The sequence below is a fragment of the Mesocricetus auratus genome, unplaced genomic scaffold, assembly GCF_017639785.1.
Source record: "Mesocricetus auratus isolate SY011 unplaced genomic scaffold, BCM_Maur_2.0 Super-Scaffold_100038, whole genome shotgun sequence".
Taxonomy (NCBI): domain Eukaryota; kingdom Metazoa; phylum Chordata; class Mammalia; order Rodentia; family Cricetidae; genus Mesocricetus; species Mesocricetus auratus.
This window is the reverse complement of record NW_024429216.1, coordinates 11,130,857-11,158,562: the sequence shown is the minus strand read 5'-3', so window position 1 is coordinate 11,158,562 and position 27,706 is coordinate 11,130,857. Positions and strand designations below refer to the sequence as shown.

The following is a 27,706-nucleotide window of genomic DNA, read 5'->3' as shown; positions in this document are numbered from 1 at the left end:
ATCACTGACCCCTCAGTGCCAGGCTGGGCTCCCCCTGCAAGGTGGTTTGATACAGGATCAAGAACTGTGTGAAGCCGGGTGGTGGTGGCACATGCCTTTAATCCCAGCACTCGGGAGGCAGAGGCAGGCGGATCTCTGTGAGTTCGAGGCTGGGCTGGACTGACAGCCTCCAAAACAATACAGAGAAACCCTGTCTAATAAAAACCGAAAAAAAAAAAAAAAGAACTGTGTGAAATCTCAAACCAAGAGGAACGTTTCCTCACTGACTGGCACCAGTGCATGCGTGCGTGCGTGCGTGCGTGTGTGTGAATGATGTGTTTAATTTGGTGATTTGGAGGTTAGAGACATCCTTGTTTAGAAGATGACATCTGTGCCTGGTCTACAGAGCGAGTTCCAAGACAGCCTCCAAAACAATACAGAGAAACCCTGTCTCGAAAAAAAAAACAAAAAAAAAGAAGATGACATCTGTCATCTGTGTGCTGGCAAGACGGCTCAGCAGGTCAACGAATGCACTTACCATGCCCAAAATTCTGAGCTTTCAATCCCCAGGATCTGCACAATGGATAGAAAGAAGCTTCCGGCAAGTTGTTCTGCAACAGTTCCCGTGCATGCCCCTGTAACTAATAAAATGGGGCTGGAGAGACGGCTCAGCGGTTGAGCACTGTTGCTCCTGCAGAGGATCTGGCTGTGGTTTCCAGCGCCCGTGTAGGGGCTCACAGCCATCCACAGCTCCAGAACCTGGGGGTCTGATTCCTTCCTCTCACCTCCAAGGGCGCCAGGTAGACGCCTGCTGCGCATACTTGTGTGCAGGCAAAACACTCATACACATACAATAAAATAGTTAACTAGGAAGAAAGAAAAAATAGCCAGGCATTGTAGTACACACCTTCAATCCCAGCATTCAGCGGGCAGAGGCTGGTGGATTTCTGAGTTCGAGACCACCCTCTGGTCTACAGAGTGAGTTCCAGGACAGCCAGGGCTGCACCCAGAAACCCTGTCTCAACAAAACCAAAACAAATAAAATGTAATTAAAAGCAGGCACTGAGGCAAATAGCTCAGTTGGTAAAGTGCTTTTTTTTTTATTATGCATGTATTTATTGTTGGTGGTTGGTTGGTTTTGGATTTTTTTTTTTGAGCCAATGTTCTCATAGAGTCTCGGCTAGCCTTGAACTCATTAAGTAGCCAAGGATGCTTTTTTCTGCCTCTGCCTCCTCAGAGTGTATGTGCCCCTAATTGTAGGTATCCTTGGGAGCCAGAGCTAGTGCTACAGGCGATTGTAAACTGCCTCATGTAGGGAGCTGGGATCCCAGCTGGTCTTGGGCGTCCTCTCCAAGATCAGAAAACGCTGGTAACTGCTGAGCATTGCCTTTAATGAATTTTCAAATAACACGTAGGAGAGTCTGGCTAGAGTAGGGAGAAGCTGTTTGTAGGTTTCTTTTTTTGTTTGTTTGTTTGTTTTTTTGTTTTTTCGAGACAGGGTTTCTCTGTGGCTTTGGAGGCTGTCCTGGAACTCGCTTGGTAGTCCACGCTGGTCTCGAACTCACAGAGATCCGCCTGCCACTGCCTCCCGAGTGCTGGGATTAAAGGCTTGCGCCACCAACGCCCGGCTGTTTGTAGGTTTCTTGCGTTATGTCTGGACACAGACTTTAGAAATCCGTGCTTGTCGCCGGGCACTGGTGGCGCACGCCTTTAATCCCAGCACAGAGGCTCTGTGAGTTCGAGGCCAGCCTGGTTGGTCTACAAGAGCTAGTTCCAGGACAGCTTCCAAAGCCACAGAGAAACCCTGTCTCGAAAAACCAAAAAGAAAAAAGAAAAGAAAAGAAACCCGTGATTGTCTGGTACAACTGAGCCATTGTAACTGCAAGGCTCCGAAAGGCCTCCAATTTCTCGGCTATTCTCCCCTGGGCTCCAATTCACAGCCAGGGCACAAACCAGGAAGAGCTGAATCGATCGCGTCGGCTCTCTTCCTTCCTTCCGCAGCCTGTTCGCAGCCGTCGACGATCCTCAGCGATGCCTCGGGCACCGCCTCCCTCCCAGAGCCCGCCCTCCCGCCTCCACGCGCACGCGCCCGCCCTCCGGTTGGGCGGAGTGACGGGCAGGAGCAGCCAATAGCGTCGCGAGGAAGGCGGCGCTCTCGGCTCACGCCCCCGTTGCATATTCAAGAGGCGGGCGGGCGGGCGGGCGGGCGGTGGAGCGGACGCCGCGGCGGCTGCGAGGCGCCATGAAGTGAGCCGGGGGCTCGGCGGTGGGCGATGGGGCGGCCGGCGGGCGTCGCTGGGGCCGGGGCGCGGCGCGGAGAGGCTGCGGAGGCCGGGCCGGGTGGCCTCGGGGTCCGCGGCGGGGGCGGGCGGGCGGGCGGGCGGGCGGCACGGAAGCCGGGACGGCCCGAGAGCCCCGGGCACCGACGCTTCGCTGCCGCCGTCGCCAGGCTCAACGTGGACGGGCTGCTGGTCTATTTCCCGTACGACTACATCTACCCGGAGCAGTTCTCCTACATGCTGGAGCTCAAGCGCACGCTGGACGCCAAGGTGGGTGGCGGCTGCCCCCCCGGTGCACACCCCTGGCTCCCTCCGCTAACTTCCTGGTCGGGGGTGGGGGGGCCGCCCGGCCACGTTGCCCCGGGCCCGCAATCCCAGCGCCCTGTGAGGCTCAGGCTGGAGCGGCGCTGCGAGTTTTGAGGCCAGCCTGGACTACATAGCGAGCGAGACCCTGTCTCGGCAAGAACAAAATAAATAAATAAATAAATAAATAAATAAATAAATAAATAAAACAACCAATAGGGCTGGGAACGTAGCTCGCCCGGTTGGTGTAGGGTGCTTCCCTGGCTAGCGTCAGGGATGGAGATCTGGGTTTCATCCTGGCACCGCATAAACGGAATGTGACAGTGTATTGCTATGATTCCGACGGCAGGGAGGCTGAGGAAGGATTGAGCCGAGTTTGAAGGGCAGCTTGGCTTTTATAGTAGTGAGTTCCAGGCCAGCTAGGGCTCTGTACGGGAGACTGTTTCCCAAAACATCTAGATGACTTGTGGAGGTTCATAGAATGTTTGCCCAGCATAACCCAAACATGGAGTTAATGATGCGCCGTGCCTGTAACCCGAGCCCTGGGGAGGCTGAGGCAGGAGAATGACTTGGGGTTTGCAGCCAGTCGGGGTGAGTTTCAGGCAAACCAGGGCTATATAGTCAGGGCCTTAAAAAGATAAGGGCGGGAAAAGCTGGGCGGTGGTGGCGCACGCCTTTAATCCCAGCACTCGGGAGGCAGAGGCTGGCGGATCTCTGTGAGTTTGAGGCCTGGCTGGACCGACAGCCTCCAAAACAATACAGAGAAACCCTGTCTCGTAAAACCAAAAAAAAAAAAAAAAAAAAAAAGAGTAATAACAGGATTTGATAATAGAGTCAAGGCTGAGTCTTAGGGACATAGAGACTTTTTTCTGTCAGCCTGGCTTCTACCTTGCACTCTTGGGCATGTCTTTAAGCTCTTGCCAGTTTCCACCCCCTGTAAATGGTGGCTGTACTTCTCCATGGCGGGGCACTAGAGATTAGTGTGGTTGGGACACGCACCAGGCCCCGGTTTCATTAACAGCGCGGTGTAAAACGAAGTCTGAATTCACACCTGTAATCCCAGCCCTCAGAATGTGGAGGCGGGAGGATCACAATTCATTCTCTGGTACAGTAGGGTGTTGGGGCCTTGCCTGGTGTTGTAAACAGAGGAGGCAGAGGCAGGAGGAGCCCTGTGACTTGGTCTATAGCCTGGTCTACATATGGAATTTCAGGGCAGCCTGGGCTACATATGGAATTTCAGGACAGCCTGGGCTACATAGAGAGAGCCTGTTCTGTGCTGGGCAAGTGCCCCTGTCTCCCGCTACAACAAAGCCGTCTCTTCACTTAGTGTTGGTGAACGTCCTGGGGTGGGTGAGACCGCCTGAAAAGGAGGCGCTGGAGAGGTGGCTGGGTAAAGAGGGCTTGCTGCCCTTCCAGACCCCAGTTGATTCCCAGTGCCCATGTCTGCACTGACCATCAGCTGTGACTTCAGCTCTAGGGCATCCTCGCCCTGCTTCTGTGGGCTCTGCGTACACACATTAATTAATTTTTTTTTCTTAGTTTTTCGAGACAGGGTTTCTCTGTATTGTTTTGGAGGCTGTCCTGGAACTCACTCTGTAGACCAGGCTGGCCTCGAACTCACAGAGATCCGCCTGCCTCTGCCTCCCGAGTGCTGGGATTAAAGGTGTGCACCACCACCGCCGGCCTTTTTATTTATTGTATATACAGTCTTCTGCCTCATTTAAGGTGGTTGGGAGCCACCATGTGGTTCCCAGGAATTGAACTCAGGACCTCTGGAAGAACAGTCAGTGCTCTTAACCGGTGAGGCATCTCTCCAGCCCCAAATTAATCTCTTTGTTGTTGTTGGTGGTGGTTTTTTTTTTTTTTTTTTTTTTTTTTGCTTTTCAGGACAGATTTCTCTGCATTTCTTTGGAGGCTGCCCTGGAACTCGCTCTGTAGACCAGGTTGTCCTCGAACTCACAGAGATCCTCCTGCCTCTGCCTCTTGAGTGCTGGGATTAAAGGTGTGCGCCACCACCGCCCGGCAGTCCTCACAATCTTGCTCCAAGTAAAGGCTATGGAGCCACTTAGAATCGAGGATGCTGTGACCCAGAGAGGTCAGCAGAAATAGGCCCAGCCTGTAACCCCAGTACTCAGGAGGTGGAGGCAGGAGCATCACCAAGCGTTCAAAGCCAGCCGGAGGTGCATAGCAAGTATTAGACTAGCCAAGGAAAATCCTTGGAATGAAAACTAAGAAAAGAAGCAGGGATGAAGCCCCTTGTTTCCTGGCCTTCATGGCAGTTCACCGTTGTGCGTGTTGAGTTCCTGGTAATGATGTGTTGGGGAGGGTCCCCAGAGTTCACGTCCCTGAGGTTCTGAGAGCCCTGTCTTCTGTGCCCAACTTTCAGGGTCATGGAGTCCTGGAGATGCCCTCAGGCACAGGGAAGACAGTGTCCCTGCTGGCCCTGATAGTGGCCTACCAGAGGGTGAGTGGCCACCCCAAGAGTCTGGGCTGGGGATCGGGGAGGGACTGGGTGGGGCTGAGCTGATTGTCATCCACAGGCTTTTCCGCTGGAGGTGACCAAACTTATCTACTGCTCTCGGACCGTGCCAGAGATTGAGAAGGTGGGCAGTGGGGTGGGCCCGGTGCTCCGTCCCCTCCCCTGGGCCTCAGTGGTCCCCAGTTGCTGCCCTCACTGGCCTGGTGGGCCTGGTGGGCAGGCTTCTGCTTGTCCTGTCTGAGTCCCCACGCGATGCTCCCATCTCTAAGCAGGTCATAGAAGAGCTCCGCAAGCTGCTCAGCTTCTATGAGCAGCAGGAGGGCGAGAAGCTGCCGTTCCTGGGACTGGCACTGAGCTCAAGAAAGAACCTGTGCATTCATCCCGAGGTGAGACCCCGGGCTCGCCCTCAGCCTTGGGCTACCCAGTACCAGCCCGAGACAACCGTGGCCAGTATGAGGTGACCACCAATGTAACTCCTTTTTCAGGCTCATCCGTCATAGCCCAGGTTAGCTCCTGTGCCTAGATCAGAAACTGCTTGAGTGCCAGTGTGGCGCCTCAGAATTTCTCACTTGACCTTAACGGGATAAGTCAAGGTCTAAGTGGCATTGCACACTTGAAGTGTTGGGATTTTTGTATACCTGAAACATAAATGAATTTCATGGCAGCTTCCTGTCCTCTCTGACGGTAGCCATTATGTGTATGAAGGTATTCCAGAACCTCAAAACACAGTTGAGCCAAGGGCTTCTCAGTGAAAAACAAGGTTTCTCTGTGTAGCCCTAGCTGTCCTGGAACTCATTCTGTAGACCAGGCTGGCCTCAAACTCACAGAGATCCGCCTGCCTCTGCCTCCCAAGTGCTGGGATCAAAAACGTGTGCCACTACTGTCAGCTTGATTTTTTTTAAAAGATTTATTTACTTACTGGCAGGTTTTTATTAATTTTTTTAAAGATTTATTTATTATGTGTACGGTATTCTGCCTGCATGTCTGCAGGCCAGAAGAGGGCACCAGATCTCATTACAGATGGTTATGAGTCACCATGGGGTTGCTGGGAATTGAACTCAGGACCTCTGGAAGAACAGTCAGTGCTCTTAACCTCTGAGCCATCTCTCCAGCCCCAGGTTTTTATTTTTAAACACTCCTATTGAGTGTGCTTTTTAAAGGTATTTTTATTTATTGTGGGTGCAGTGTTCTTCCTACACACATGTCTGCACATGCCTCACTGTGGGCCTGGCCTGAGCGTGCCCTCCCGTCCTCCCGCTTCGGCTGTCTTAGTAACTGGGACTCGGGCACGTGCTGCCATGCCCAGCTCTGGGGACAGTTCTGAGTCTTAGCGGTGCTCCCTCTCTGACACCCTGAGGAAGTCCTTTTAACTAGCAGTGGCTCAGGTAGAGGCTCCAGTGCCCAGAAACCCCAGCGGACGTGCTACTCGTGGTGTCCCGAGTTTGGGGGCCCAGGTTGGCATGGCTGGCACACGCTGCCTCCTGTCTCTGTTGTAAGCTGTCCCCTGACCCCCAGGTGACACCCCTGCGCTTTGGGAAGGACGTGGATGGCAAGTGTCACAGCCTCACCGCCTCCTACGTGCGAGCCCAGTACCAGCAGGACGCCAGCCTGCCTCACTGCCGCTTCTATGAGGTGCGGGGAGGGCCCGGCCGGGAAGGGCACAGGCACTCGGGACAGCAGCTCCCTGACCCTGCCATCCTCTGCCTTCCCCAGGAGTTTGACACCCATGGGCGCCAGGTGCCCCTCCCTGCAGGCATCTACAACCTGGACGACCTGAAGGCCCTGGGGCAGCGGCAGGGCTGGTGCCCCTACTTCCTGGCTCGATACTCGGTGAGGGGTTGTTTTGTTTTCCTCTGGGGCAGGGTCTCCCTTATAACCCAGGCTGGTGTCACCTAGAATGCCCTTACCTCAGTTTCCCAGCTATGGGTCATAGGGACCCCTCCGTCAGCCCGTGTGTCTGCTTGTGCGCTGTTGACCTGGTTTCCAGGCCTTCCTATCTCCGTCCTGTCTCCTGTCTCTGCCTTGCCTGGTGGTCCCGTCTGTCGCGTCTGTGCACCGGGAAGGAGCGGTGTGCCGGGGGCAGCAGGACCAAGGCCAACCCCTTTCCCTCTGCGTGCCTAGATCCTGCATGCCAACGTGGTGGTTTACAGCTACCACTATCTCCTGGACCCCAAGATCGCAGACCTGGTGTCCAAGGAGCTGGCCCGCAAGGCCGTTGTGGTCTTCGATGAAGCCCACAATATTGGTGAGGAGGGTGCGGGCTGTGCAGACGTGTGTGTGTGTGTGTGTGTGTGTGTGTGTGTGCGCGCGCGCGCAGCCCCTCTGCCCCGCCCCCAAGCCGGGCTTAGCCCAGCGCTCCCCTCTCCTCTGCTCTCCTCCCTAGACAATGTCTGCATCGACTCCATGAGCGTCAACCTCACCCGCAGGACTCTGGACCGCTGCCAGAGCAACTTAGACACCCTGCAGAAGACCGTGCTCAGGTGCTCACCCTGCTCCCCGTGGGCCGCCTGCCTCCCCGGGGCCCTCGACGGCCGGCCCGCTCCAGCCTGTCCCGTGTCCCATCAGGATCAAGGAGACCGATGAGCAGCGGCTGCGGGACGAGTACCGGCGCCTGGTGGAGGGGCTGCGTGAGGCCAGTGCGGCCCGGGAGACAGATGCCCACCTCGCCAACCCCGTGCTGCCGGACGAGGTGCTGCAGGGTGAGCCGCGCCCCAGCCCCGCCCCTCACGCCCTCCTTCCTGTGCGGCTGACTCAGTCTCCCTGCAGAGGCCGTGCCCGGCTCCATCCGCACCGCAGAGCACTTCCTGGGCTTCCTGCGGCGCCTGCTGGAGTACCTCAAGTGGCGGCTGCGCGTGCAGCATGTGGTGCAGGAGAGTCCGCCTGCCTTCCTGAGCGGCCTGGCCCAGCGCGTGTGCATCCAACGCAAGCCCCTCAGGTGCGCCGCCAGGGGGGCCACAGCCTGGTGACAGGGGCAGGTCACAGCTGGGTATGGAGGGAGCCCGTGGTGGGTGTCAGTGTGAGAGAGTGTGGGTGTGTCTGTGTGTGAGAGTGTGAGTGTGTCTGTGTGTAAGGGGGAGCTGGTGACGCAGCCTCTGTGAGCCTGGGAAAGTGTGGCTGTTCCTCTTTGAGCGTGGGGTCATGACCTGGCTGCGGGGTGGTAACACAGGAGCAGACTGACTGTTGGCCATGGGTCTCGTCTGACAAGAATTTGCATACGAGCGGCGAGCCTGGGCACCACGTGATAGTGTTGTGCGCCATCCTGGAGTAACAGCTCTGGGTGCTTGCACAGTGTGGACACAGCTTGGCCACAGACAGTGCCAGGTGCCCAGCCTGTTGTTGCTGCCCTCTGCCGACCCCGTTGCTCCTCAGGTTCTGTGCTGAGCGCCTGCGCTCCCTGCTGCACACCTTGGAGATTGCTGACCTGGCGGACTTCTCCCCGCTCACACTCCTTGCTAACTTCGCCACTCTCGTCAGCACTTACGCCAAGGGTAAGCTCCCCTCTTGCCTCTCCTGGGGGCCTGGCAGCACGACTTGGGGGCCGGGCATTTGTTACAGGAGGTCTGGGCCCTGGGGAGCGGTACCGTGTCTGTGAGCGGGCGAGCCTCCTGTTGAGACTCTGAGTCCAGAGGCTCCTCCTGGCTGCAGAAGGGAGAAAGCGAGTGAGCCGGCTGAGAGGCCTCACGTAAGCCCGCGGGCACTGGGGAGCCGCGGCAGCGTCTGGGCAAGGGGTGCTCACCTAACAGAGACAGGGAGCCGCAGGCTCTGGGGACAGGGAAAGAGGGGCTTAGGGAGAGCCGTGGGAGAGAGAGGCCAGAGTGTAGAAGCTTGGTGGCTGCATGAAGACCCTGAGGGAGAGGGACGCTGGCTGACACACGAGGCAGAGGGGACACGGTCGCCGCAGCTTTGCCTGGGTCACCCCCCCCCCCAGCTGTACACTGAGTTTTTAAGCTTATCCCTGGGGATTACTACTGTAGCCAGGAAACCAGGTCAGCTGGCATCCTAGCTGGCCCGGCCTCGGAAGGAGGACACCCGCCGTCAGCGCACCCCAGGGCTGTGGGCAGCTGCCCCTTCCTTCTGCCCCCACCCAGCCCCTTCTCTTGGCCCTCATGGTTCTCCCTCCAGCCCCAGCCACCGAGCCTTCTTCCCCTGCCTAGTCAAGTCCTTTATCTCTCAGAGAGTCGCCCGCCCCACTCCATGCTGGGCCTGCTCCCCCTGTCCCAGCCGGGTCTCTGGATCACTGCGCGCCACCCCCCCCCCGTGCAAGGGGAGCCCTTGTGGGTGGGACCAAGACTCTGCTGGGCACTGCTGTGTCCTCAGCATGATGCTGGACACAGGACCTGATGGCTCCTTGCCAAGTGAAACAGAAACTGTGAATGTAATCATTGGTTCAGTCAACAAACGGGCCAGGCTGGGCCCTGTGGAGACAGCGGGTCTAACGCAGTCAGTGTAGACCCTGTGGAGACAGCGGATCTAACGCAGTCAGTGTAGACCCTGTGGAGACAGTGGATCTAACACAGTCAGGGTAGACCCTGAGAGACAGCGGATCTAACAGCCTTAGCTGCACCCTCATCCCCCCCATCCATATCCCAACCCTCACCCAGGAGTCACAGCCTGGGGGCCAGGAGCAAGGTCATCCCAGGAGACAACATGCAGCAGTGCCTCCCAGGGGGCTGTGGGACGAGGACTCAGCCAGTCAAGTGGGCCCTGGGGAGGACCCTGGGGAGGATGGGGACGGTAGCTAGACGCTAGGGTGACACTGCAGAGCTCATGGCACACTAGTGGGTGTGGGCAGGGTGGAGACACCAGCATCCTGAGGTTCCGCGGCGTCTCCCTTCTGCAGGGGGGGGGGCAGAGCTGCCTGGGGAGGGGCGGCCTGGCCTCACTGCTTGCACAGAGGATTTGCCCAGCCCTGCCATGCGCTAGCCGTGCAGGGGCATGGGCGGGTGGGGGCTGTTGTGCGCATCACTTGGATGGTGTCTGGGGACACAATGGGTCTCCTGTGTAGTGACCGCACGGCACTCACCAGCCCCCTCCTCCCAGGCTTCACCATTATCATCGAGCCCTTCGATGACAGGACCCCCACCATCGCCAACCCCGTCCTGCACTTCAGGTGAGGTGCGACCCTGTGTGGACGCCATGGCTTTGGCCCCGCCTCTGCCCTGAATGATGACTGTGTTGTCCCACAGCTGCATGGACGCCTCCCTGGCCATCAAGCCCGTGTTTGAGCGCTTCCAGTCTGTCATCATCACCTCTGGGGTGAGGACTGGGTGCTGTTGCTCCGCGGGGTCCTGGTCCCTGCCCCCTCCTGCTGAGGTCCCTTTGCTGTCTGTTGCAGACGCTGTCCCCACTGGACATCTACCCCAAGATCCTGGACTTCCACCCCGTCACAATGGCGACCTTCACCATGACGCTGGCCCGAGTCTGCCTCTGCCCCATGGTGAGCGGGTGAGACCCATGGGGGCCGGGGGATTTCTCCCAGCACCCCGGACCGCATAGTGCTTAGGGAGCAGGCCTGTGCTCCGTCACCATCGGTCAGGGTGAGCGTGCTGTTTGTCATCCATCTGTGACCTGGGTAGTGACCCTCCGTCTGCAGCCTAGGGCAGGGCTGTGTCCTCTCGGCTCGTAGCCTCTGCCTTGGAGTTTAGAGCCTGGCAGGTTTTTAGACATGTTCACCCCATAGCCCATGAGCCACGTGAAGCCAGCTGTGGCTGGGGATGCGGCGCTGCCCCTCAGAAACACTAACCCTTGTACAAGGTTTGTCGCCTGGTCGCATGCTTGTGGAGCACGAGCTGTGTCGAGGGAGGGCAGTGCCAGGAGTGAGCTGTCTGCAGGCTGCTCACCTGGCAGCAGGGACAGGCGGTGGTTTCTTGGGCTGCGGGCTTTTTGGGATGTTCCCCCTGACCTCTCACCGGCATGGTGGACTGAGGAGTGGTCCTAATGGGTGTGTGTTTTGAGTGACCCGTGTTCTGGAGCTACCTAAGGCTGGAGTGTTGTAGCCTTGCTTAGAGGCACAGAGGTCCCTGCCCTGGGCTTGTTGCTATGTGACTGTAGGCCCGTGGCTTGTGACTGAGCTCTAGACATCCAGCTTAGGACCACGGTCTGCATGAGGCTTTCCTGAGCTCAGGCCTAATGCACGGCAGGCCTTGGGGTCCGTGCCTGGCAGTACCTGTGATCAGGAGGACCAGGAGTTCAGGATCACCTTGGCTACATGGAACTTCAGAGGTTGGAGAACAGCCTTCTCATGGGCTTGGGAGGATGGGTAGCCTCAGTGAGGCTCCTAGACTAAAGGCCAGCCTGGGCTACATGAGACACTATCTCAAAAAGGGGACATTTGTCTGTCACGTGTGTCACAGCACCTTCATCTGACTTCCAGATCATTGGCCGTGGTAATGACCAGGTGGCCATCAGCTCCAAATTTGAGACCAGGGAAGATATTGGTGAGTCACCTGTGTGGCTTGGTGACAGTGTGTCGCAGGTGGAGAGGGCCTGCTCCACAACAGGCCCCAGCCTCTGGCTAACACAGGCCCACTGTGGGTTGAGTCCCCGGGGTCTCCTCACTTTGGGGCTGCACCACCAGGCACATCACTGAGCCTTTGGAACACAGCCACCCCCACACGTCTCTTGTGCTGGGACACGTCATAAGAACCTCGGGGTGGCGGGGGTGGGGCAGTGGACAGCTTGGGAGGAAGAATCGGGATATGGGTGAGTAGCCTCAGTGGGCGGCAGGAGAGGATGCAATCTCCAACCCCCCCTCTCTAGCTGTAATCCGCAACTATGGCAACCTCCTGCTGGAGATGTCTGCTGTGGTCCCCGACGGCATTGTGGCCTTCTTCACCAGCTACCAATACATGGAGAGCACTGTGGCCTCGTGGTATGAGCAGGTACGCCTAGTCCCCACTGCCCAAACCTCAGCTCCACTCTTCCTGTGGGGGCTTCACTCCCCATCTTCCCACTGGTGACGCGGCACACCACAGGATGCCATCCCCACCACAAGCCTGCAGGCTGTCAGTGTTTCCTCCACCAGAGGGGACCACCCCGCCTCTGGGGTCACTGCAGACTGTGTCCCCAGCAAGCAGGCCTGCTGCCGGGGACGGTGCTGTGAGCTCAAGGTTCCGAGAGTTAGGCAGGGATAGAACTCCCACTGCAGGGGCTCTCGTAAGTGTGTGGATGAGGCCCTGGGGTCTGGTGCTCCATGGGGCTACAGGGACCATTGTCCCTCTGTCTTGTGACTGCACTGAGCCCAGCTTCTCAGGCCTGGGTTCGAACAGGCCCTGTAGACCGTGACTCAGGCAGGCACCTAGTCTGGACTTCCCCATGAGGGGCTGCAGGTCTAGTTAAGGGTTGAGCATGCCCCAGGAACTTGCCACAGTCTATCCCTAACCCTGAAAACCAAGATCGAGAGCCGCCTGAGGTTTTGAGGCTGCAGTGTCTTAGCTGTGTCTATGAGGCAACAGTTGTTTTTCCAAGCAACAGTTCCGTAGTTAGCGTTTTTTGTAAAGAACTCTGCTCACTGAGTTGCACTGGTAACCCTGGCTGGTGCCTCAGGACCCTTTTTCCTGACAAGGTTAATCTGTGTAGCTTTGGAGGCTGTCCTGGAACTCGCTCTGTAGACCTCCCAAGTGCTGGGATTAAAGGTGTGCGCCGTCCCCCCCTCCCCCTGGCCAGGACCCTGTATCTGGTTCTGGTTGGTGGCCTGACTTTCGTGGCAGTCACTGCAGTGACAGACTGCAACTCTCGGGATAGCCCGTGGCTGGTCCTGCCTGGATTACGGCCAGGCCCTCCACCGGCCAATTTGGGCCCCGTGCCCACCTTCTCGGGTGGGATCGGCTCCCCGCTTTGAACTGCCAAAGAGGCTGGACAGCTGAGGGCCTGGAGAAGGATCTCCGTGGGAGGCCACAGCGGCCACAGCGGCGGTGCTTGGTCCTGTGTCTGACCTCCCTGTCCCCCCCAGGGCATCCTTGAGAACATCCAGAGGAACAAGCTACTCTTCATCGAGACCCAGGACGGGGCAGAGACCAGTGTGGCCCTGGAGAAGTACCAGGAGGTGTGTGCCGGGACAGGCAGGTGGGCGGTGGCGCACGGGAAGGGCTGAGGAGTGACGGGCTGCCTCTACCTCCCCAGGCGTGCGAAAACGGCCGGGGGGCCATCTTGCTCTCAGTGGCTCGGGGCAAAGTGTCGGAAGGGATTGACTTTGGTGAGTGGACCCGGCTCTGGGCCAGTGCCTGCCCTCCCTACCGTGGCCGTTCCCCTGGGGACCGCTGGCACACAGAGGGGTCTTTTCCACACCCCGGGTGACCTAAGCATGCAGCCTGGTGCCAGCCCCCAGCCCCCGACGCGCGGTAACCCTGCTGTCTGCCCCCAGTGCACCACTACGGGCGGGCTGTCATCATGTTCGGTGTCCCCTATGTCTACACCCAGAGCCGCATTCTCAAGGTGAGTGGGGCAGTGGAGGAGGGCATCGTGTGTGGGAAGGAGGGCTGGACCCCGCTGACTCCTCCCTCCCCAGGCCCGGCTGGAGTACCTGCGGGACCAGTTCCAGATCCGAGAGAACGACTTCCTCACCTTTGACGCCATGCGCCACGCAGCCCAGTGTGTGGGCCGGGCCATCAGGGGCAAGACAGACTACGGTCTCATGGTCTTTGCAGACAAGGTGGGGGCCTGTGGGACCCCAACCCAGCCCTTCCTCTCAGGGGACGGGTGGTAGGCAGCCTGGGTTCCGGCCGGGGTTCAAGTCCTCCCCTCCCTCCTCAGCGCTTTGCCCGGGCCGACAAACGTGGGAAGCTGCCTCGCTGGATCCAGGAGCACCTGACAGACTCCAACCTCAACCTGACGGTGGACGAGGGTGTGCAGGTCGCCAAGTACTTCCTGCGGCAGATGGCGCAGCCCTTCCACCGGGTGAGCCCCTTCTCCCCCCTCCCTCCCGGTCACCTCAGGGTCCCCATGTCCAGGAAGTAGGGCAGCCCAGGAGACACTGATGAGAGACCCAGTGGTCATGTTGATGTGTCCTGCCCTTCACCTCTGCCCCCAGGAAGATCAGCTGGGCCTGTCACTGCTCAGTCTGGAGCAGCTGCAGTCTGAGGAGACGCTGCGGCGGGTTGAGCAGATCGCACAGCAGCTCTGAACACAGGACTGTGGCGACATCTGTGCCACCAGGAAGGTCCCCGGACCCTCAGGCAGTCACCCAGTGCCAGACAGAGTACAGTCTTTAATTGCAGGGTCCCGATCCACAGGTGCCACCGTGCAGGGTGCCAGGCAGCCACCCATCCCCTCCCCGGTTCCTGGGCAGCCGTGGCCACCGCAGCCGGCCACTTATCGAGGGCTCAAGTCCTGGGTGCTGGCGCTGAGGGTCCGAGAGGCCTCACTCAGGGTCCCGGTTGAGAGCTGGGGGCAGGCACCGGAGCCGTCAGAGCTCTCTTCCAGTTGACACTGGGCTGTCATGCCTCTCCCCCACCCCACCCACGTGCTTGTCCCCGAGGGAGCCCCGCCTCTCCCGTCTGGCTGAGCCTGCCAGCGGCACCCGCTCCATCTCTGGCCTCACCTGCGTCCTGGCGGCCCGCGGGCCATCCACGTTCAGCGTGTTGAGTGACATGGCCCTCTTCATCCTGCAGAGGACAGGAGTGGGTCAGGGAGGCGTCACAGAGGAGGGCTGACAGGCTGCTGACCCCAGCCAGCACTCACCCTGCAGCCCCTGCCGCGGCCTCCCCTCGGAGGCGCGAGACCAGCTTCTCACTGCCCCTCCGGATGGACTCCCGCAGCTTGGAGAAGGAGCTGCTCCTGCGCAGGACCTGGGGAGGGCGGGCACGGTGACATGTGGGGACATGGTGGGGACCCACCCAGGACCCGGGTGGGGCCTGCTTACTTGCTGCTGTGCGTCACCAGCCGTGCCTGCGTGGGGGGCTCCTGTGGGACAGAAGGTGGTGGGGTGACAGGCGCCACACCGGAGGGAGGGTGGGCAGGAAGTAGGGGTGCGCTCACCAAGCGGGGCGGGCAGGGCCTCCTGGCTGAGGATCTCCTTGTACAGCTCCTCAGCCTGCTGGTACTTGTTCTGTTTCAGGTAGGCCGAGGCCTGCGGGGAGGGCAGGGGCAGGGGCAGGGCGCGGCCATCTGGTTTAGGCCTGGGAACGTCTCAGACCTGGCCGCCGCCTTCCCCGCACCCTGCCTCAGCTGATCACAGTGCAGACGCCCCTCTGTGCCTCGCTTTCCTACCTCAGTGAAATGTTAGGGGCATCTGCTGTGAAATAAAGCCTGACACAGGCTTCTGTGAACGGGTTCGCTCCTGGCCTCGTGTTACTCGGGACCCCCGCCCCTGCCCGCAGAGTCCCCGGAAGGACCCACACCCCCGCCCCTGCCCGCAGAGTCCCCGGAAGGACACACCCGTGCCTCACCAGGTTGTTTTTGGTCTTGGCCACGTTGGGGTCCTGCGGCCCCCCCAGGGCCTCGTAGATGCTCAGGGCCCGCGCGTAGTGCCGCTCCACGTCCTGGAACTTGCCTTGGTTCTGACAGAGCAAGGCCAGGTTGTTGAGCTGCTTGGCTACATCCGGGTGGTCGGCGCCCAGGACCTGGGGACGCACAAGCCATGTGTCACATAGGGTGGTCCGTGAGATGCCACAGTCACCCAGGGTCACAGGCTGGGGACGTGGTGACCAAGGAGAAGTTAACAAGGGGGGTGGGAATTAGTGAAGCCAGAGGTCACGGGTGCGGAGCCCAACAAACCAGCTTGGAGATGGGACGTGGGTCAGGGAGTGGGTGCCCAGGCCCAGGTGGGAGAACAGCAGCCGAAGGCCAGGCACCCCAGGGGCGAGCACCTTCTCCCGGATCTCCAGGGCACGCTGGCATAGGGGCTCTGCCTCCCGGTAACGTCCACGCTTCCCGTAGAGGACGGCCAGGTTGTTGAGGGTGGCGGCCACCTGCAGGGGGAGAGTTGGCAGAGGAGGGCCCCTGCAGTCCCCCCAAGCCCACCCTCCCCGAACTGCTGCTCACCGCAGGGTGTTCAGGACCCAGAGTCTGCTCCCGGATTTGTAGGGCGTCGTGAAGAAGGTCCGTGGCCTCCTTGTATTTGTTCTGGTCCCTGCCGAGCAGGGATGGAAGGCAGGGTTAAGCTGGGGTCACTGGCTGGACTGAACCAGGTGTCCCTGACATCTCTCAGGGGTCCCCTGTCTCCCACACATCCCAGGCCTCTGCCAATTCTGTCCAGCGTTGGGTCTCCTGTCCCTTGCCCACCCTGGTGCCCAGACTGGATCTCTCCAGATCTCTGTTCCTTCCGTTGTCCGCCCCCCCATTCTGCTGCCCCCTGGATGCTTTATCTCCAGGGGATCGCCAGTGTACCCCGCTACCACAGACGCGTCAGCCACGGCGCTCACCTGTATACCAGTGCCAGGATGTTCAGCATAGTGGCCACGTCGGGGTGGCAGTGGCCCGAGCTCCGCTCCAGGTCCTCCAAGGCCTGGCGACACAGAGGCACAGCCACCTCGTAGCGGCCCTGGCCAGCGTACTGGATGACCAGGTTGTGCAGGGTCCGCAGGCGAGCCGGGATCTCATAACCACCCTGCTGCGCTGCTGCAGCCCCCGCTGCCTCGGGACCTGGAGGGGGTGGCGTGGAGTCCTCTGTGGGCCTCAGCCCGCACCCAACCTCCGTCCGGCACCAGGGCCGACACTGCCCACGGGGGTTACCGGCATCAAACCGGCCAGTGGGATGTTCGGTGCCAGCACAGAACCAGCCTCCGGGCTAATGAGGGCCCCCCGATTCATCTTCCAGACCCTGCCCTCCCTCCCCACGCCGTGCCCGGCTCAGAGACCTTGGCGTCCCAGGTCAAGGCTCCAGCCCCGGGCTTAGCCTGCAGTCCTGGGTGACGACGACCCTCTGATAGCGTGCCCAGGTCTCCCACACACACCTTTCCTTTCCTCCTCTTCACTGGGGAACAAAGAAGCCAGGCTGTCTCGGCGAGGCGGGGACTCGGGCCTCTGTGGGGACCAGGAAAGAGTAATTCCCAGAACAGCAAGCGTCAGTGCCCTGAAGCTGCTTCAGGCCTGCCCGGGAGGCTCTCTGTTGTCTAGAGCAGGGGTTCACTCTGTAGACCAGGCTGGCCTCGAACCCTCAGAGACAGACGCACCTGCCTCCGCCTCCGCAATGCTGGGGTGCCAGGCTTCAGGACTAGTTTTGTCTGTGAGCCTCACTATGTAGCCCAGGCTGGCCCTGAGCTCTCAGCACCCTCCAACCTCAGCCACACCAGCTCTGAGTCTGACAGAGATGTGTGGGTTAGGAGTCTTCGAGGTCTCAGGGGCTGAGGAAGAGCATGGAGGGGGCTTTGGGGAGCCACACGTGCCAGAAAGGGCTCGGGGTGCCCAGGGGCTCTGTACCTGGCTGTCCTCGGGCGGATCGTACTGCCGCAGCTGGCCCAGGAACTGCAGATGGCTCTTCTCCTCCTCCAGCTGGGCCACGGCCTCCTCACTGGCCCGCAGTCGCCGCTGCGTCTCCTCCAGTTCCTCTCGGAGCCACATGTTCTCTTGGGCTAGCCTCCGCGCCTGCGCCCGCAGCCTCTGCTTCTCCGCCTCTAGCACCCCCACGTGTGCGGACAGGGCCAGCAGCACCTGAGAAGCATCGGGACCGAGGGCAGTGGGGGCAGCCCTGGGACAGCCCCAGGCCCAGCCCAGGCTCTGATAGTAAGAGTTTTCCAGAAACCCCTGACTTCAACCAAACTATGCATAGGGCTAATTGCTACTCCATCTGTTTAACCCAGCACCTGTGTAAAATTCATCTGTGAATAACAGGGGTGTGGCTCAATGGTAAAGCCCCTGCCTAGAATCCCCCAGTGAGGGGCTGGGGCGTGGCTCAGTGGTAGAGCCCCTGCCTAGAATCCCCCAGTGAGGGGCTGGGGTGTGGCTCAGTGGTAGAGCCCCTGCCTAGAATCCCCCAGTGAGGGACTGGGGTGTGGCTCAGTGGTAGAGCCCCAGGTTTTGCTCCTGGTAGGCAAACCTCCTACCAGCACTGAGTTCTACAGGAGGGCCATGTGTGGCACACTCAACCGCTCATCCCTAAGCTTCCTAGGGATGCAATCTGACCTGCAGTCCCTCCTTCCAGGCCTGGCTCCTTCAGGCCACCTGTACCTCCCTACATTATGATCCCCTCATCCCTGGGCCTCCCCACCAGGCTAATCCTACACACAGACACAAACACACACAGACACACATACATACAGACACACACACATAGACACAGACACACATACACACACACAGAGACACAGACATGCACATACACACAGACACACACACACAGGCACACACGCTTCTCATCCCTGGTCCTTCTCATGGTCCCGCATACCTGGGCCTCGCCCAGCCCCAGCTCGATGGCCTCCAGCGAGTGGTTCACCACCTGCTGCTTCTCTTCCAGCAGCTCCGCTCCAGCCACAGGGCCCGGCCCGGCCAGCGCCTCGGCCAAGTGCCCGGCGAGGCTGTAGTGCTCCGCCCGCAGGGCCTCCAGCCCCTGCACCACCTGTCGGGTCTGCCGCACCAGCTCCTCGGGGTTCAGGCGCTCGGGGCCCAGCCCCGTGCTTCCCGGGGCTGCCACCTGCACAGACATGGCCACTCCTGGGGGGGGGGGGTCGAGGGAGTCACCATCTGGCCACGCAGACTCCCCCTGCCCGCCCACCCATCCTGCTAGCTCCCCTTTCCATCCCGGGGCAGGGGTGAAACTCTCTACCTCTGTAAACCCAGGGCTCCGCTCTAAACCGTGCGAAGTAATTAGCTAAGAGGGCGAACAGCTGGCTCCAGCCGCCCCCTCCACCCCGCTCACCTGGCCGGGCCCCCCCACCCAGGTCCCCAGACACCCAGGCTCAGAGCTCCCGGCCTGCTAAGCGCGCCCTAGGACCGGAGGCGCCACCTCTGCCAGGCTGGGGGCGGGGCGTGTGGAGGCGGCAGGATGAGGTGAGCTCATTCTTAGGGTGTTTTTGTCAGGAACCAGTCAGGCCACTGGGTGGGGGGGGGGGGAGCGGAGGGGCGGGATGAAGGATGGAGCCCTGAAAGCTGGGAAGTCGAGCAAAGGGCCTGGGGGCGGGAGGGGGGTCTAAGAGGGGCCTGAAAGTTGGCTCCCGAGTTTGGCAAGACCTTGAGGGACCAGGACCAGGGGCCCCAAACAGCCCAAGGTTTGATGAGACGCACCTGGGCTAGCCATGGCTCACGGGTGGCAGAGGCCATGTGACACCCGGGCATCTGAGGCTGGTAAGGGGTGAGAAGGGGTGAGGGTCCCCTAGTGGGGTTACATGTGGGTGACCGAGTCAGAGGTACAGTGAGTCTCTCTCTCTCTCTCTCTCTCTCTCTCTCTCTCTCTCTCTCTCTCTCTCTCTCTCTCTCTCTCTCTCTCTCTCTACACACACACACACACACACACACACTATTCAAACACACCCCAGCAAACACATACAAAACTCTCTCATCCTTATTATTTATTATGTTTTAGCCGGGGTCTCACCATGTATTCCAGACTGGTCTAGAACTCACTGAAATCCACCCATCTCTGCCTCCAGAGAGCCTGAATTAGAGGGATGTGCCACCACACCTAGGCTTTACTTTATTTATTTTTGAGGTTGGGTCTTAGGTGCCCAGGCTGCCCTTGGCCCTGCTATATAGTTAAAGATGACCTTATACAACGTGAACCACCACATTCAACTTACGGGGTCCTGAGGGTGAACCGGATCCGGGGCATGCTGGGCAAGCACTCTATCCACCGAGCGGCAGCCCAGGTCCTTCTTAAAGACGCGACGGCAGACATAATCCCATCTCAGCTACACACACACACACACACAGACACAGACACACTCACACACAGACACACACACACACAGGCACACACACACACAGACACACACACACACAGGCACACACACACAGGCACACACACACAGGCACACACACACAGGCACACAGACACACACACACACAGGCACACACACACACACACACACACACACACACGCACTCCCGCCTTTCACACGCCCCCACACCTCTAAACAAACACGCATACATGTATGACCTCATTAGAAATACAACATAGTAAAAGAAACAACAGGGAAGAAATAGAGCATCATTATACATTCCCATCTTTGAAATCCAAAACACACCACACTTTCTCCTCCCCACAAAGTTCAGAGTCAGGCTAGCGTACACCACACACAGGCTGGTCCTGGAGGCTGGGGCAGGAGCAGCATAGGATGAGGAGCCATGAGTTCTGCTTTGAAAAAAGAAAAAATGGGCTGGAGAGATGGCTCAGTGGTTACGGCTGCTCTTCCGAAGGACCCAGAGTTCGATTCCCGGCACCCACATGGCAGCCCACAGCTCCATGTAACTCCAGTCCCAGAGGACAGGGGATCTGACACCCTCATACATATATACATGCAGGCAAGACACTAATGCACATGAAATAAAAAACAAATAAAAAAAAGAGCCCCTGTTGCCCTTGTAGAGGACCTGCTCTTGTATGTTAGCTTCCAACCACACCTCCAGTCCCAGGGGATCTCGCCCTCTTCTGGCCTCCATGGGCAATGCACACACGTGGTACACACACATGCATGCAGACACACACTCATGTACATAAAGATAAATCTTAAATGAAAAGGTGCACGCTGCAGACACAGCTGGCCAAGCATGGCCAAGGCCCTAGGTTCCATTTCTTGTACCAAAAGGAAAAAAAGTTGAGGGACAGTCATGTGTTACAGACATGAGATCTGAGTTCTCCAGAGGCAGAAGATCAGGGGTTCAAAGCCATCCTTGGTTAAACCTTCCCGCCTCCATCCCCCAAGTGCTGGTTACAGGCAGAATGCACTGTTCCAGAGCTCTGCTTTTTACGGGGTCTTTTTTGTTTTTGTTTTGTTGTGATTTTTGGAGACAGGGTTTCTCTGTGTAGCTTTGGAACCTGTCCTGGTAACTTGCTCTTGTAGACCAGGCTGGCCTCAACCTCACAGAGAGCCGCCTGCCTCTACCTCTCGAGTGTTGGGATTAATGCCTGGCTTAATACCTGTAATGTTTAAAGAGACAATCCTCTAATACACAGAGTCATCCCCCCACACACATACACACCAGTTTCCTCTGACGATCTTGGGCTGCCTAAAATAGCTTTTCCCATGTCCCAGCCTCACAAGCAGGTCGTGCTGCAGAATTCTTTCCCAGGGAGACCAAACTTCAAACTCTGAAGTATAGTTTCTCCTTGGTGCCATTTTCAAAGGGTTTTAAGTGAAAAAATCCTAATTCTGTGAGTTCGGGGCCAACCTGATCCACAGAGCTAGTTCTAGGACACCCAGGGTTACACAGAGAAACCCTGTCTTACAAAACCAGGCTGTGGTGGCACACACTTTTAATCCCAACACTCAGGAGGCAGAGGCAGGCGGATCTCTGTGAGTTCGAGGCCAGCCTGGTCTACAGAGCGAGTTCCAGGCAGGCTCCAGAACAATACAGAGAAACCCTGTCTTGAAAAGCTAAAAAAATAAGAACCAAACCAAACAAAACACATCACAGGGTGTAGGCAGGAGCCACACAAGTGATCAGTCTCTTACGGCCGCCAGCATGGCCAGCGCCGCCGCCACCTCCCACCCCAATCTCAAACCCAAGCCGAAGCCCAGATGCAGCCTCCCCCACACCACAGCCAGCTGCTCGCTTCAACAACCCCAGCGGCAGCTTCGCCACAGCCGTGAGCCACTCCGGCCGTCCCTGGCAGTCAGAGGAGCCCCGAGGGCAATCTCTCGGCACGGCTGAAGAACCCATGATAACCACCGCACAGCCCGCTGTCCATGCCATCACCCACACAGGAACATCTCTGCCATGTCACCCCCCACCCCACAGCCACCAGAGAGCTTCCAGCTGTCCATACAGCAGGCGCACGCACGCACGCACACACGCACGCACACACGCACGCACACACGCACACATGCACACACGCACACACGCACACACAGGCACACACGCACGCACACACACCTATGCAAGCCCCCCCCACCTGCATACCAGGGACACACAGCCAGGATGTCCACCGTCAGTCAGTGACAGTCACATATCGCCCAATTCCACACACACAATTCCCGCCACTGCACGACACCTAGGTCCAACCCCGTAAGAGATTCCACTCCCTGTCACACAGGTGAGTCCGCCACGAGAATAGAGCTCACCACAGACCCGGCATCTCACAGTGGCTCATGGTAAGTAGTGTGTATATAGTCCATACCTAACACACACAGGGTGGACCCACACAATCAGAAGTCACCCGCACTCACTCACCCGTCAGAGGGTGACATGGTAGCTCTATGCCCTATTTAAAAGCTTATATAGAAGCTGGGTGGTGGTGATGGCGCACACCTTTAATTCTAGCCCTTGGAAGACAGAGGCAGGGGGATCCCTGTGAGTTCGAGGCCAGCCTGGTCTACAGAGTGAGTTCTAGGACAGCCAAGACTACAGAGTGAAACCGTGTCTCAAAAAAAAATTATGGCGGGGCATTGGTGGTGCATGCCTTTAATCCCAGCACTCGGGAGGCAGAGGCAGGCGGATCTCTGTGAGTTCGAGGCCAGCCTGGTCTACAGAGTGAGTTCCAGGACAGCCTCCAAAACAATACAGAGAAACCCTGTCTCGAAAAGCCAAAAAAAAAAAAAAAAAGTATACATATGCGTGTTCAGGGTCTCTCTCTGCACCCCTGGTTGGCTGGGATTGACTATGTGGTCCAGATTGGCCTCGAGCTCAGAGATGCACCTGACTCTGCTTCCTGCGCGCTGGGATTAAAGGTGTGCACTATGATGCCCGGTCTTAAGTTATTTTTCTTTCCTTTACATTTATTGTGTGCATGGACGGTCAGAGGGCAACGTGCAGCTTGAGGGAGTCAGTCCTCCCCCTCCCACCTTGTGAATCCGGGAAATCAGCCTCAGCAAGTCAGGCTTGGCGCAAGCACCTTTACCCACTGCGGCACCTCTCGCTCTGGCCCTCCTTCCTTCCCTTCTCTTCCTTTCTGACGCTGGTACCCACGATCTATCCTCTTCCCGTCTCTCTCGAGGAAGAGCCTCCCTACGTAGCCCAGGATGGCCTCCAACTCTGCTCCTCCTCCCGCCTCAGTTTCCACCGCGCGCCCTGCCTCACACCCTCCCGTATGCACACGACGGTCCCTTACCGTGCATGTCTTGCACCGGCAGGCTGCAGCCGGCCACCCTCCCCGGGCCCCGACAGCCGCTCCCCGCGGCCGCCGAGACCCTGCAGCCAACCGCGCGTCACAAGGCCCCGCCCCGCCCCCAGCTGTTTTCCTAGCCGGCGAGGGGCGGGGCGCGGCCCGCGGGGACCCCGCCCCTCCCCCGGGCTGGTCCCCGAAGCCAGGCCCGCGGCCCTCTCTCCATCCCCCGAGACTCCCTCGGGGACCCGGCAGCAGCCGTCGCCGACCCCTGCACCCACCTGGCAGCTGCAAGTCCGAGCCGCCTGGCTGCGGCGCCCGAACACCGGTGCTCCCGCTGCGCCGCCGCCGAACCGGGCGGCTCCTCGCGAGGGCGGGGCGGGGCGGGGGCGAGGCCACGCCCACGCAGGTGAGCCGGCCACGCCCCCGACCGCCGCACACGGAGAAACCAGGCAGCCTGAGAACTTTGCAAAACTTTGTTTGGGGCCCTGCGAGCGGACTCAGGCGGTAAAGGCGCTTGCCACCAAGCCTAAGGAGCCGAGTTCGATCCCGGGACCGATTCCCCCAAGTTTGTCTTCAGATTTCCACATGTGTATAAACGGGACATGCACGCATAGGAAATAAATGCATAAAAATGTAATTTATGTCGGGCGTTGGTGGCGCACGCCTTTAATCCCAGCACTCGGGAGGCAGAGGCAGGCGGATCTCTGTGAGTTCGAGACCAGCCTGGACTACCAAGCGAGTTCCAGGACAGCCTCCAAAGCCACAGAGACACCCTGTCTCGAAAAAACCAAAAAAAAAAATGTAATTTATATATCTCTCTGATTTGTTTTGCCATTGTAACATATATATATATATATATATATATATATATATATATATATATATATATATATATAATTTTTGAAGGGTTGGAAAGATAATGGCTCAGCGGTTAGAGCACAGGCTGCCCTTGCAGGATCTGGTCTCGAGATTCCCAGTTCCAGGTGACCCAGCACCCTCTTTGCGGGGCCTCCACAGGCACAGCATGCCCACAGCGCACAGACGTGCAAGCAGAACAGCGAATAAACACAAACCTCTCCAAATTTGTTGTTTTCATAATTCCAGCCTCAGAACTTGGTAGAGGCCCTTGCTGACATGCTTGACAACCCGGTGTTCATCTCCAAGACACACATGGAGCAAGGAGAGAACTGACCCACCCCGGAAGTTGTTCTCTGAGCCCCGTGCATGCATGGAGAGTGTGGGCCCACACATGTGCATTTGTGTGTACATACAGACGCACAAATCAGAGGGGTTTTGGTGCCAGGAGTTGGTGGCGCATGCCTTTAATCCCAGCACTCGGGAGGCAGAGGCAGGCGGATCTCTGTAAATTCGAGACCAGCCTGGACTACCAAGAGAGTTCCAGGACAGCCTCCAAAGCCACAGAGAAACCCTGTCTCGGAAAACCAAAAACAAACAAACAAAAAAAAAGAGAGGGGTTTTGTTTTGTTTTGAGACAGGGTTTCTCTGTGTAATAGTCCTGGCTGTCCTGGAACTCGCTCTGTAGCCCAGGCTGGCCTCGAAATCACAGATATCCACCTGCCTCTGCCTCCCGAGTGCTGGGATTAAAGGCGTGCGCCGCCAACGCCCGGCAATTTTTTATTTTATTAACAATTCCCCCCCTCTTAGAGACAGGTCTCACTGTGTACCCCAGCGTGGCCTCACAGTCATAGAGATCCTCCTGCCTTGGTTCCCTTAGTGCTGGGATTACAGCCACTGCACCCTAAGTTGTCTTTGTTTTATTTTGGGGGACCGTGTCTTCCTATAAAGCTCAGGCTGAGCTCAAATTCACAATCCTCCTGCCTCAGTCTCCTGAATAGTTGGGAATGCAGGCCTGCGCTCCCCCACCGCGCTTCTCGGGGCCCAGCATCTAAGAATCCCTTAATGTTGGCTCCTATAATATCCCACCACAGGCATCTTGTCTGTCTTTCGTTTTTCTCAAGGAAAGGCTGCATGGCAGCAGGACACAGGTGCACAAGAAATAGTTGCGGGGTGACTGAGCCAATCAGGTTCCAACCGTCACGAAAGAGCCTGGAAATGCGAGACGTGGCCGCAAGAGGGCGCTGCGGCTCCACGGAGCAGCCCACGGTGCGCGCATCCTCAGGAGCCCAGGCCGAGGGGTCCTCCCCACGGAAACTCTCTGCGATCCCCCACCCGGGCTCGCAACCTCGTGGGCTCCAGGTCTGCACCCCTGCACACTCCGGGTCGACACACTGGCCGACAGGTGTCTGCCACATTGAAGCTGTCAATACTCAGCGCAGGGCAACGTCCCGGAGCCTGAGCGTGGATTGCCTGGACATAAATTCAAACTCATGTTGTAACTTTTCTAGTTATTTCTATGGCCCGGGACTGAAGAGGGTAGTTAAGTTCCACCGGACACTAACAATGGATCTGCCACATGGTCATCATGAAGTAGATGCAGACCCCCCCGTGTCATTTGCTGCCTGTGACACACACACACACACACACACACACACACACACACACACACACACACACACGCGCATGCACACCGCCTCCGGTTCTTCCTGGACGACAGAACCAGATCCAGGAAGGGAACCTACTTTTCGTAAGCAGGTCCTCCGAAGGTCTTTGGATGGGGTGGGTGGGAGGGGCTTGCTGCCCAGTCTGGCAGCCTGGATTCGATCCCTGGGACCCGTCAGGCAGGAGAGAGCTGGCTCCCACAAATCGGGCTGGGCAGCTCCGTCAGCATCCTAATCTGGCCGCCTTCTCCCCCGTGGCTGTTCCCTTCTCCACACAAACGCAGCATCCGAGGATTACAGGAGATAAAGATTGGAAGAAACCTCCAGGGGGCGTTGTTGTCAGGCCAGCCGCGGTCCCAGACACCCGCTGCACACCCCAAAGTGGGGCCTGAGCAAACTACTTCCCTGCAGTCTCCCCACTGCTAAGATGACGGAGACGAGGCACAGCGTGGCTGGGTGGGTTCTCAAGATCACACAACCAAGGAATCATAAAAGCATCACACAGAGCCGGGCGGTGGCGGCGCGCGCCTTTAATCCCAGCACTCGGGAGGCAGAGGCGGGCGGATCTCTGTGAGTTCCAGACCAGCCTGGTCTACAGAGTGAGTTCCAGGACAGCCTCCAAAGCCACAGAGAAACCCTGTCTCGAAAAACCAAAAATAAATAAATAAATAAATAAATAAAAGCATCACACAGCCAAGGGATCATCATGAAAGCATCCTTAGGCCACACAGCCATCCATCCCCCGAGGTAGGCTCCCTAGCCAGGCCCCTGTGACTAAACGAAGGCTCAAAATTGTTTGCCAAGACCTCAGACCAGGGGAGGTCGTTCAAGCCTGTAATCCCAGCAACTGGGAGACTGAGATAGGACGATTGTCTAGGCGTTGCCAAGCTAGCCTGGGGTACATGGTAGTAAGACCTCAAAAGTCCTAACAAAACACAAGCACGGTGGCCCCTGCCTATGGCGGTGTCACTCTGGAAACTGAAGCAGGAGGGTCTCTGTGGGATCCAGCACAGCCTGGGCCCCCAACCTTCTCAAGACTTTGGGCTCCTGACCCCCACTAACTCTCAGGCGTGACACAGACTGGACGGACATGACCAGTCCTGAAGGACTAGGGACTGCGGACAGCCTGGTGATGCAGAGAGACCAGGACTCATTTCACTAAAGCTCTGCACCCTCTCTGCCAGGCTGTGCCCCTCTGATGGGCAGCTCTCCCCCTTCCTAGCTGTTTGCCCTTGGCTGGTTGCCTAACCTCTCTGAGCTTTGTTGGTGGGCATGTGCTGGCCGAGTTACTGTGTGAGTTCTCAGAGCAGTGCTTAGCAGATAGCATCAGCACACACACCAGCCTCCCTGCCCTTCATCTTCTGACAGGTAGAGCCTACCTCTGATTGGCTCCTCCTAGATCACATGGTGAGCCCGTGACTGCAAATCATTCTGGGAAACTGAGTTCTCCATATGTTTGGCATCTCAAAAGACAAGTGAAGCGCGACCCCAGGATCTCCCTGCTCCCCCAATGTAGAAATCTACAGGTAGGGAAAAAGAATGCCTAGGGTCGGCAAGGCGGCTCGGTGGTAAAGGAGCTTGCAGCCAAGCCTGACAACCTGAACTCAATTCCCGGAACCCACAGAGCACAAGAAGGGAACCAACTCCCAGAAACTGTCCTCTGACTGCCAAGGTGACCCGCCCCCTCATCCCTGGAGGCAAACAAACAACTACCTGTAACCTTTTAATTTATTTTTAATTTTTAAAATTTTTTTATTTTTTGGTTTTTACGAGACAGGGTTTCTCTGTATTGTTTTAGAGGCTATCGGTCCAGCCCAGCCTCGAACTCACAGAGATCCGCCTGCCTCTGCCTCCCCAGTGCTGGGATTAAAGGCGTGCGCCACCAACGCCCGGCCCCCACATTTCTAATTAAAAAGAAATGTTGAATGGCCCCTGAGGGGTTCTCAGGGGCCTGGAGCTTACGATGTGGCCAGAGCCCACCTCTCCTTGACTATAACCTTCAGTGGCTTCC

At 58.1% G+C, this 27,706-nt stretch overlaps 2 protein-coding genes across 8 annotated transcripts; one reads left to right on the top strand and one right to left on the bottom strand.

Moving 5' to 3' along the window:
• Positions 1-2,148: 2,148 nt before the first annotated feature.
• On the top strand, positions 2,149-15,305 carry Ercc2 (ERCC excision repair 2, TFIIH core complex helicase subunit). Its single transcript, XM_040734354.1, has 23 exons — positions 2,149-2,226; positions 2,429-2,528; positions 4,948-5,025; positions 5,102-5,164; positions 5,313-5,426; positions 6,556-6,672; positions 6,754-6,870; positions 7,162-7,285; positions 7,424-7,520; positions 7,606-7,739; positions 7,807-7,975; positions 8,410-8,528; positions 10,081-10,150; positions 10,227-10,296; positions 10,376-10,477; positions 11,414-11,477; positions 11,800-11,921; positions 12,992-13,084; positions 13,162-13,234; positions 13,403-13,473; positions 13,547-13,690; positions 13,792-13,935; positions 14,069-15,305. The coding sequence occupies exons 1-23, from the start codon at positions 2,222-2,224 to the stop codon at positions 14,159-14,161; spliced, it is 2,283 nt and encodes a 760-aa protein (XP_040590288.1). The 5' UTR covers positions 2,149-2,221; the 3' UTR covers positions 14,162-15,305.
• Positions 14,226-23,584, bottom strand: Klc3 (kinesin light chain 3). 7 transcript variants are annotated; one of them, XM_040734358.1, is made up of 13 exons: positions 19,198-19,254; positions 18,362-18,627; positions 17,398-17,628; positions 16,932-17,001; positions 16,401-16,620; positions 16,021-16,108; positions 15,846-15,947; positions 15,426-15,599; positions 15,016-15,106; positions 14,900-14,940; positions 14,719-14,825; positions 14,579-14,642; positions 14,226-14,421 (listed from the first exon to the last, which is right to left on the bottom strand). In XM_040734358.1, the coding sequence occupies exons 1-13, from the start codon at positions 19,208-19,210 to the stop codon at positions 14,350-14,352; spliced, it is 1,539 nt and encodes a 512-aa protein (XP_040590292.1). In that variant the 5' UTR covers positions 19,211-19,254; the 3' UTR covers positions 14,226-14,349. The 7 variants fall into 7 exon arrangements, with proteins under 7 accessions (XP_040590292.1, XP_040590290.1, XP_040590291.1 ...); XM_040734356.1 differs by having other exon boundaries at positions 14,900-15,106; XM_040734357.1 differs by having other exon boundaries at positions 14,226-14,642.
• Between the last annotated feature and the right edge of the window lie 4,122 nt (positions 23,585-27,706).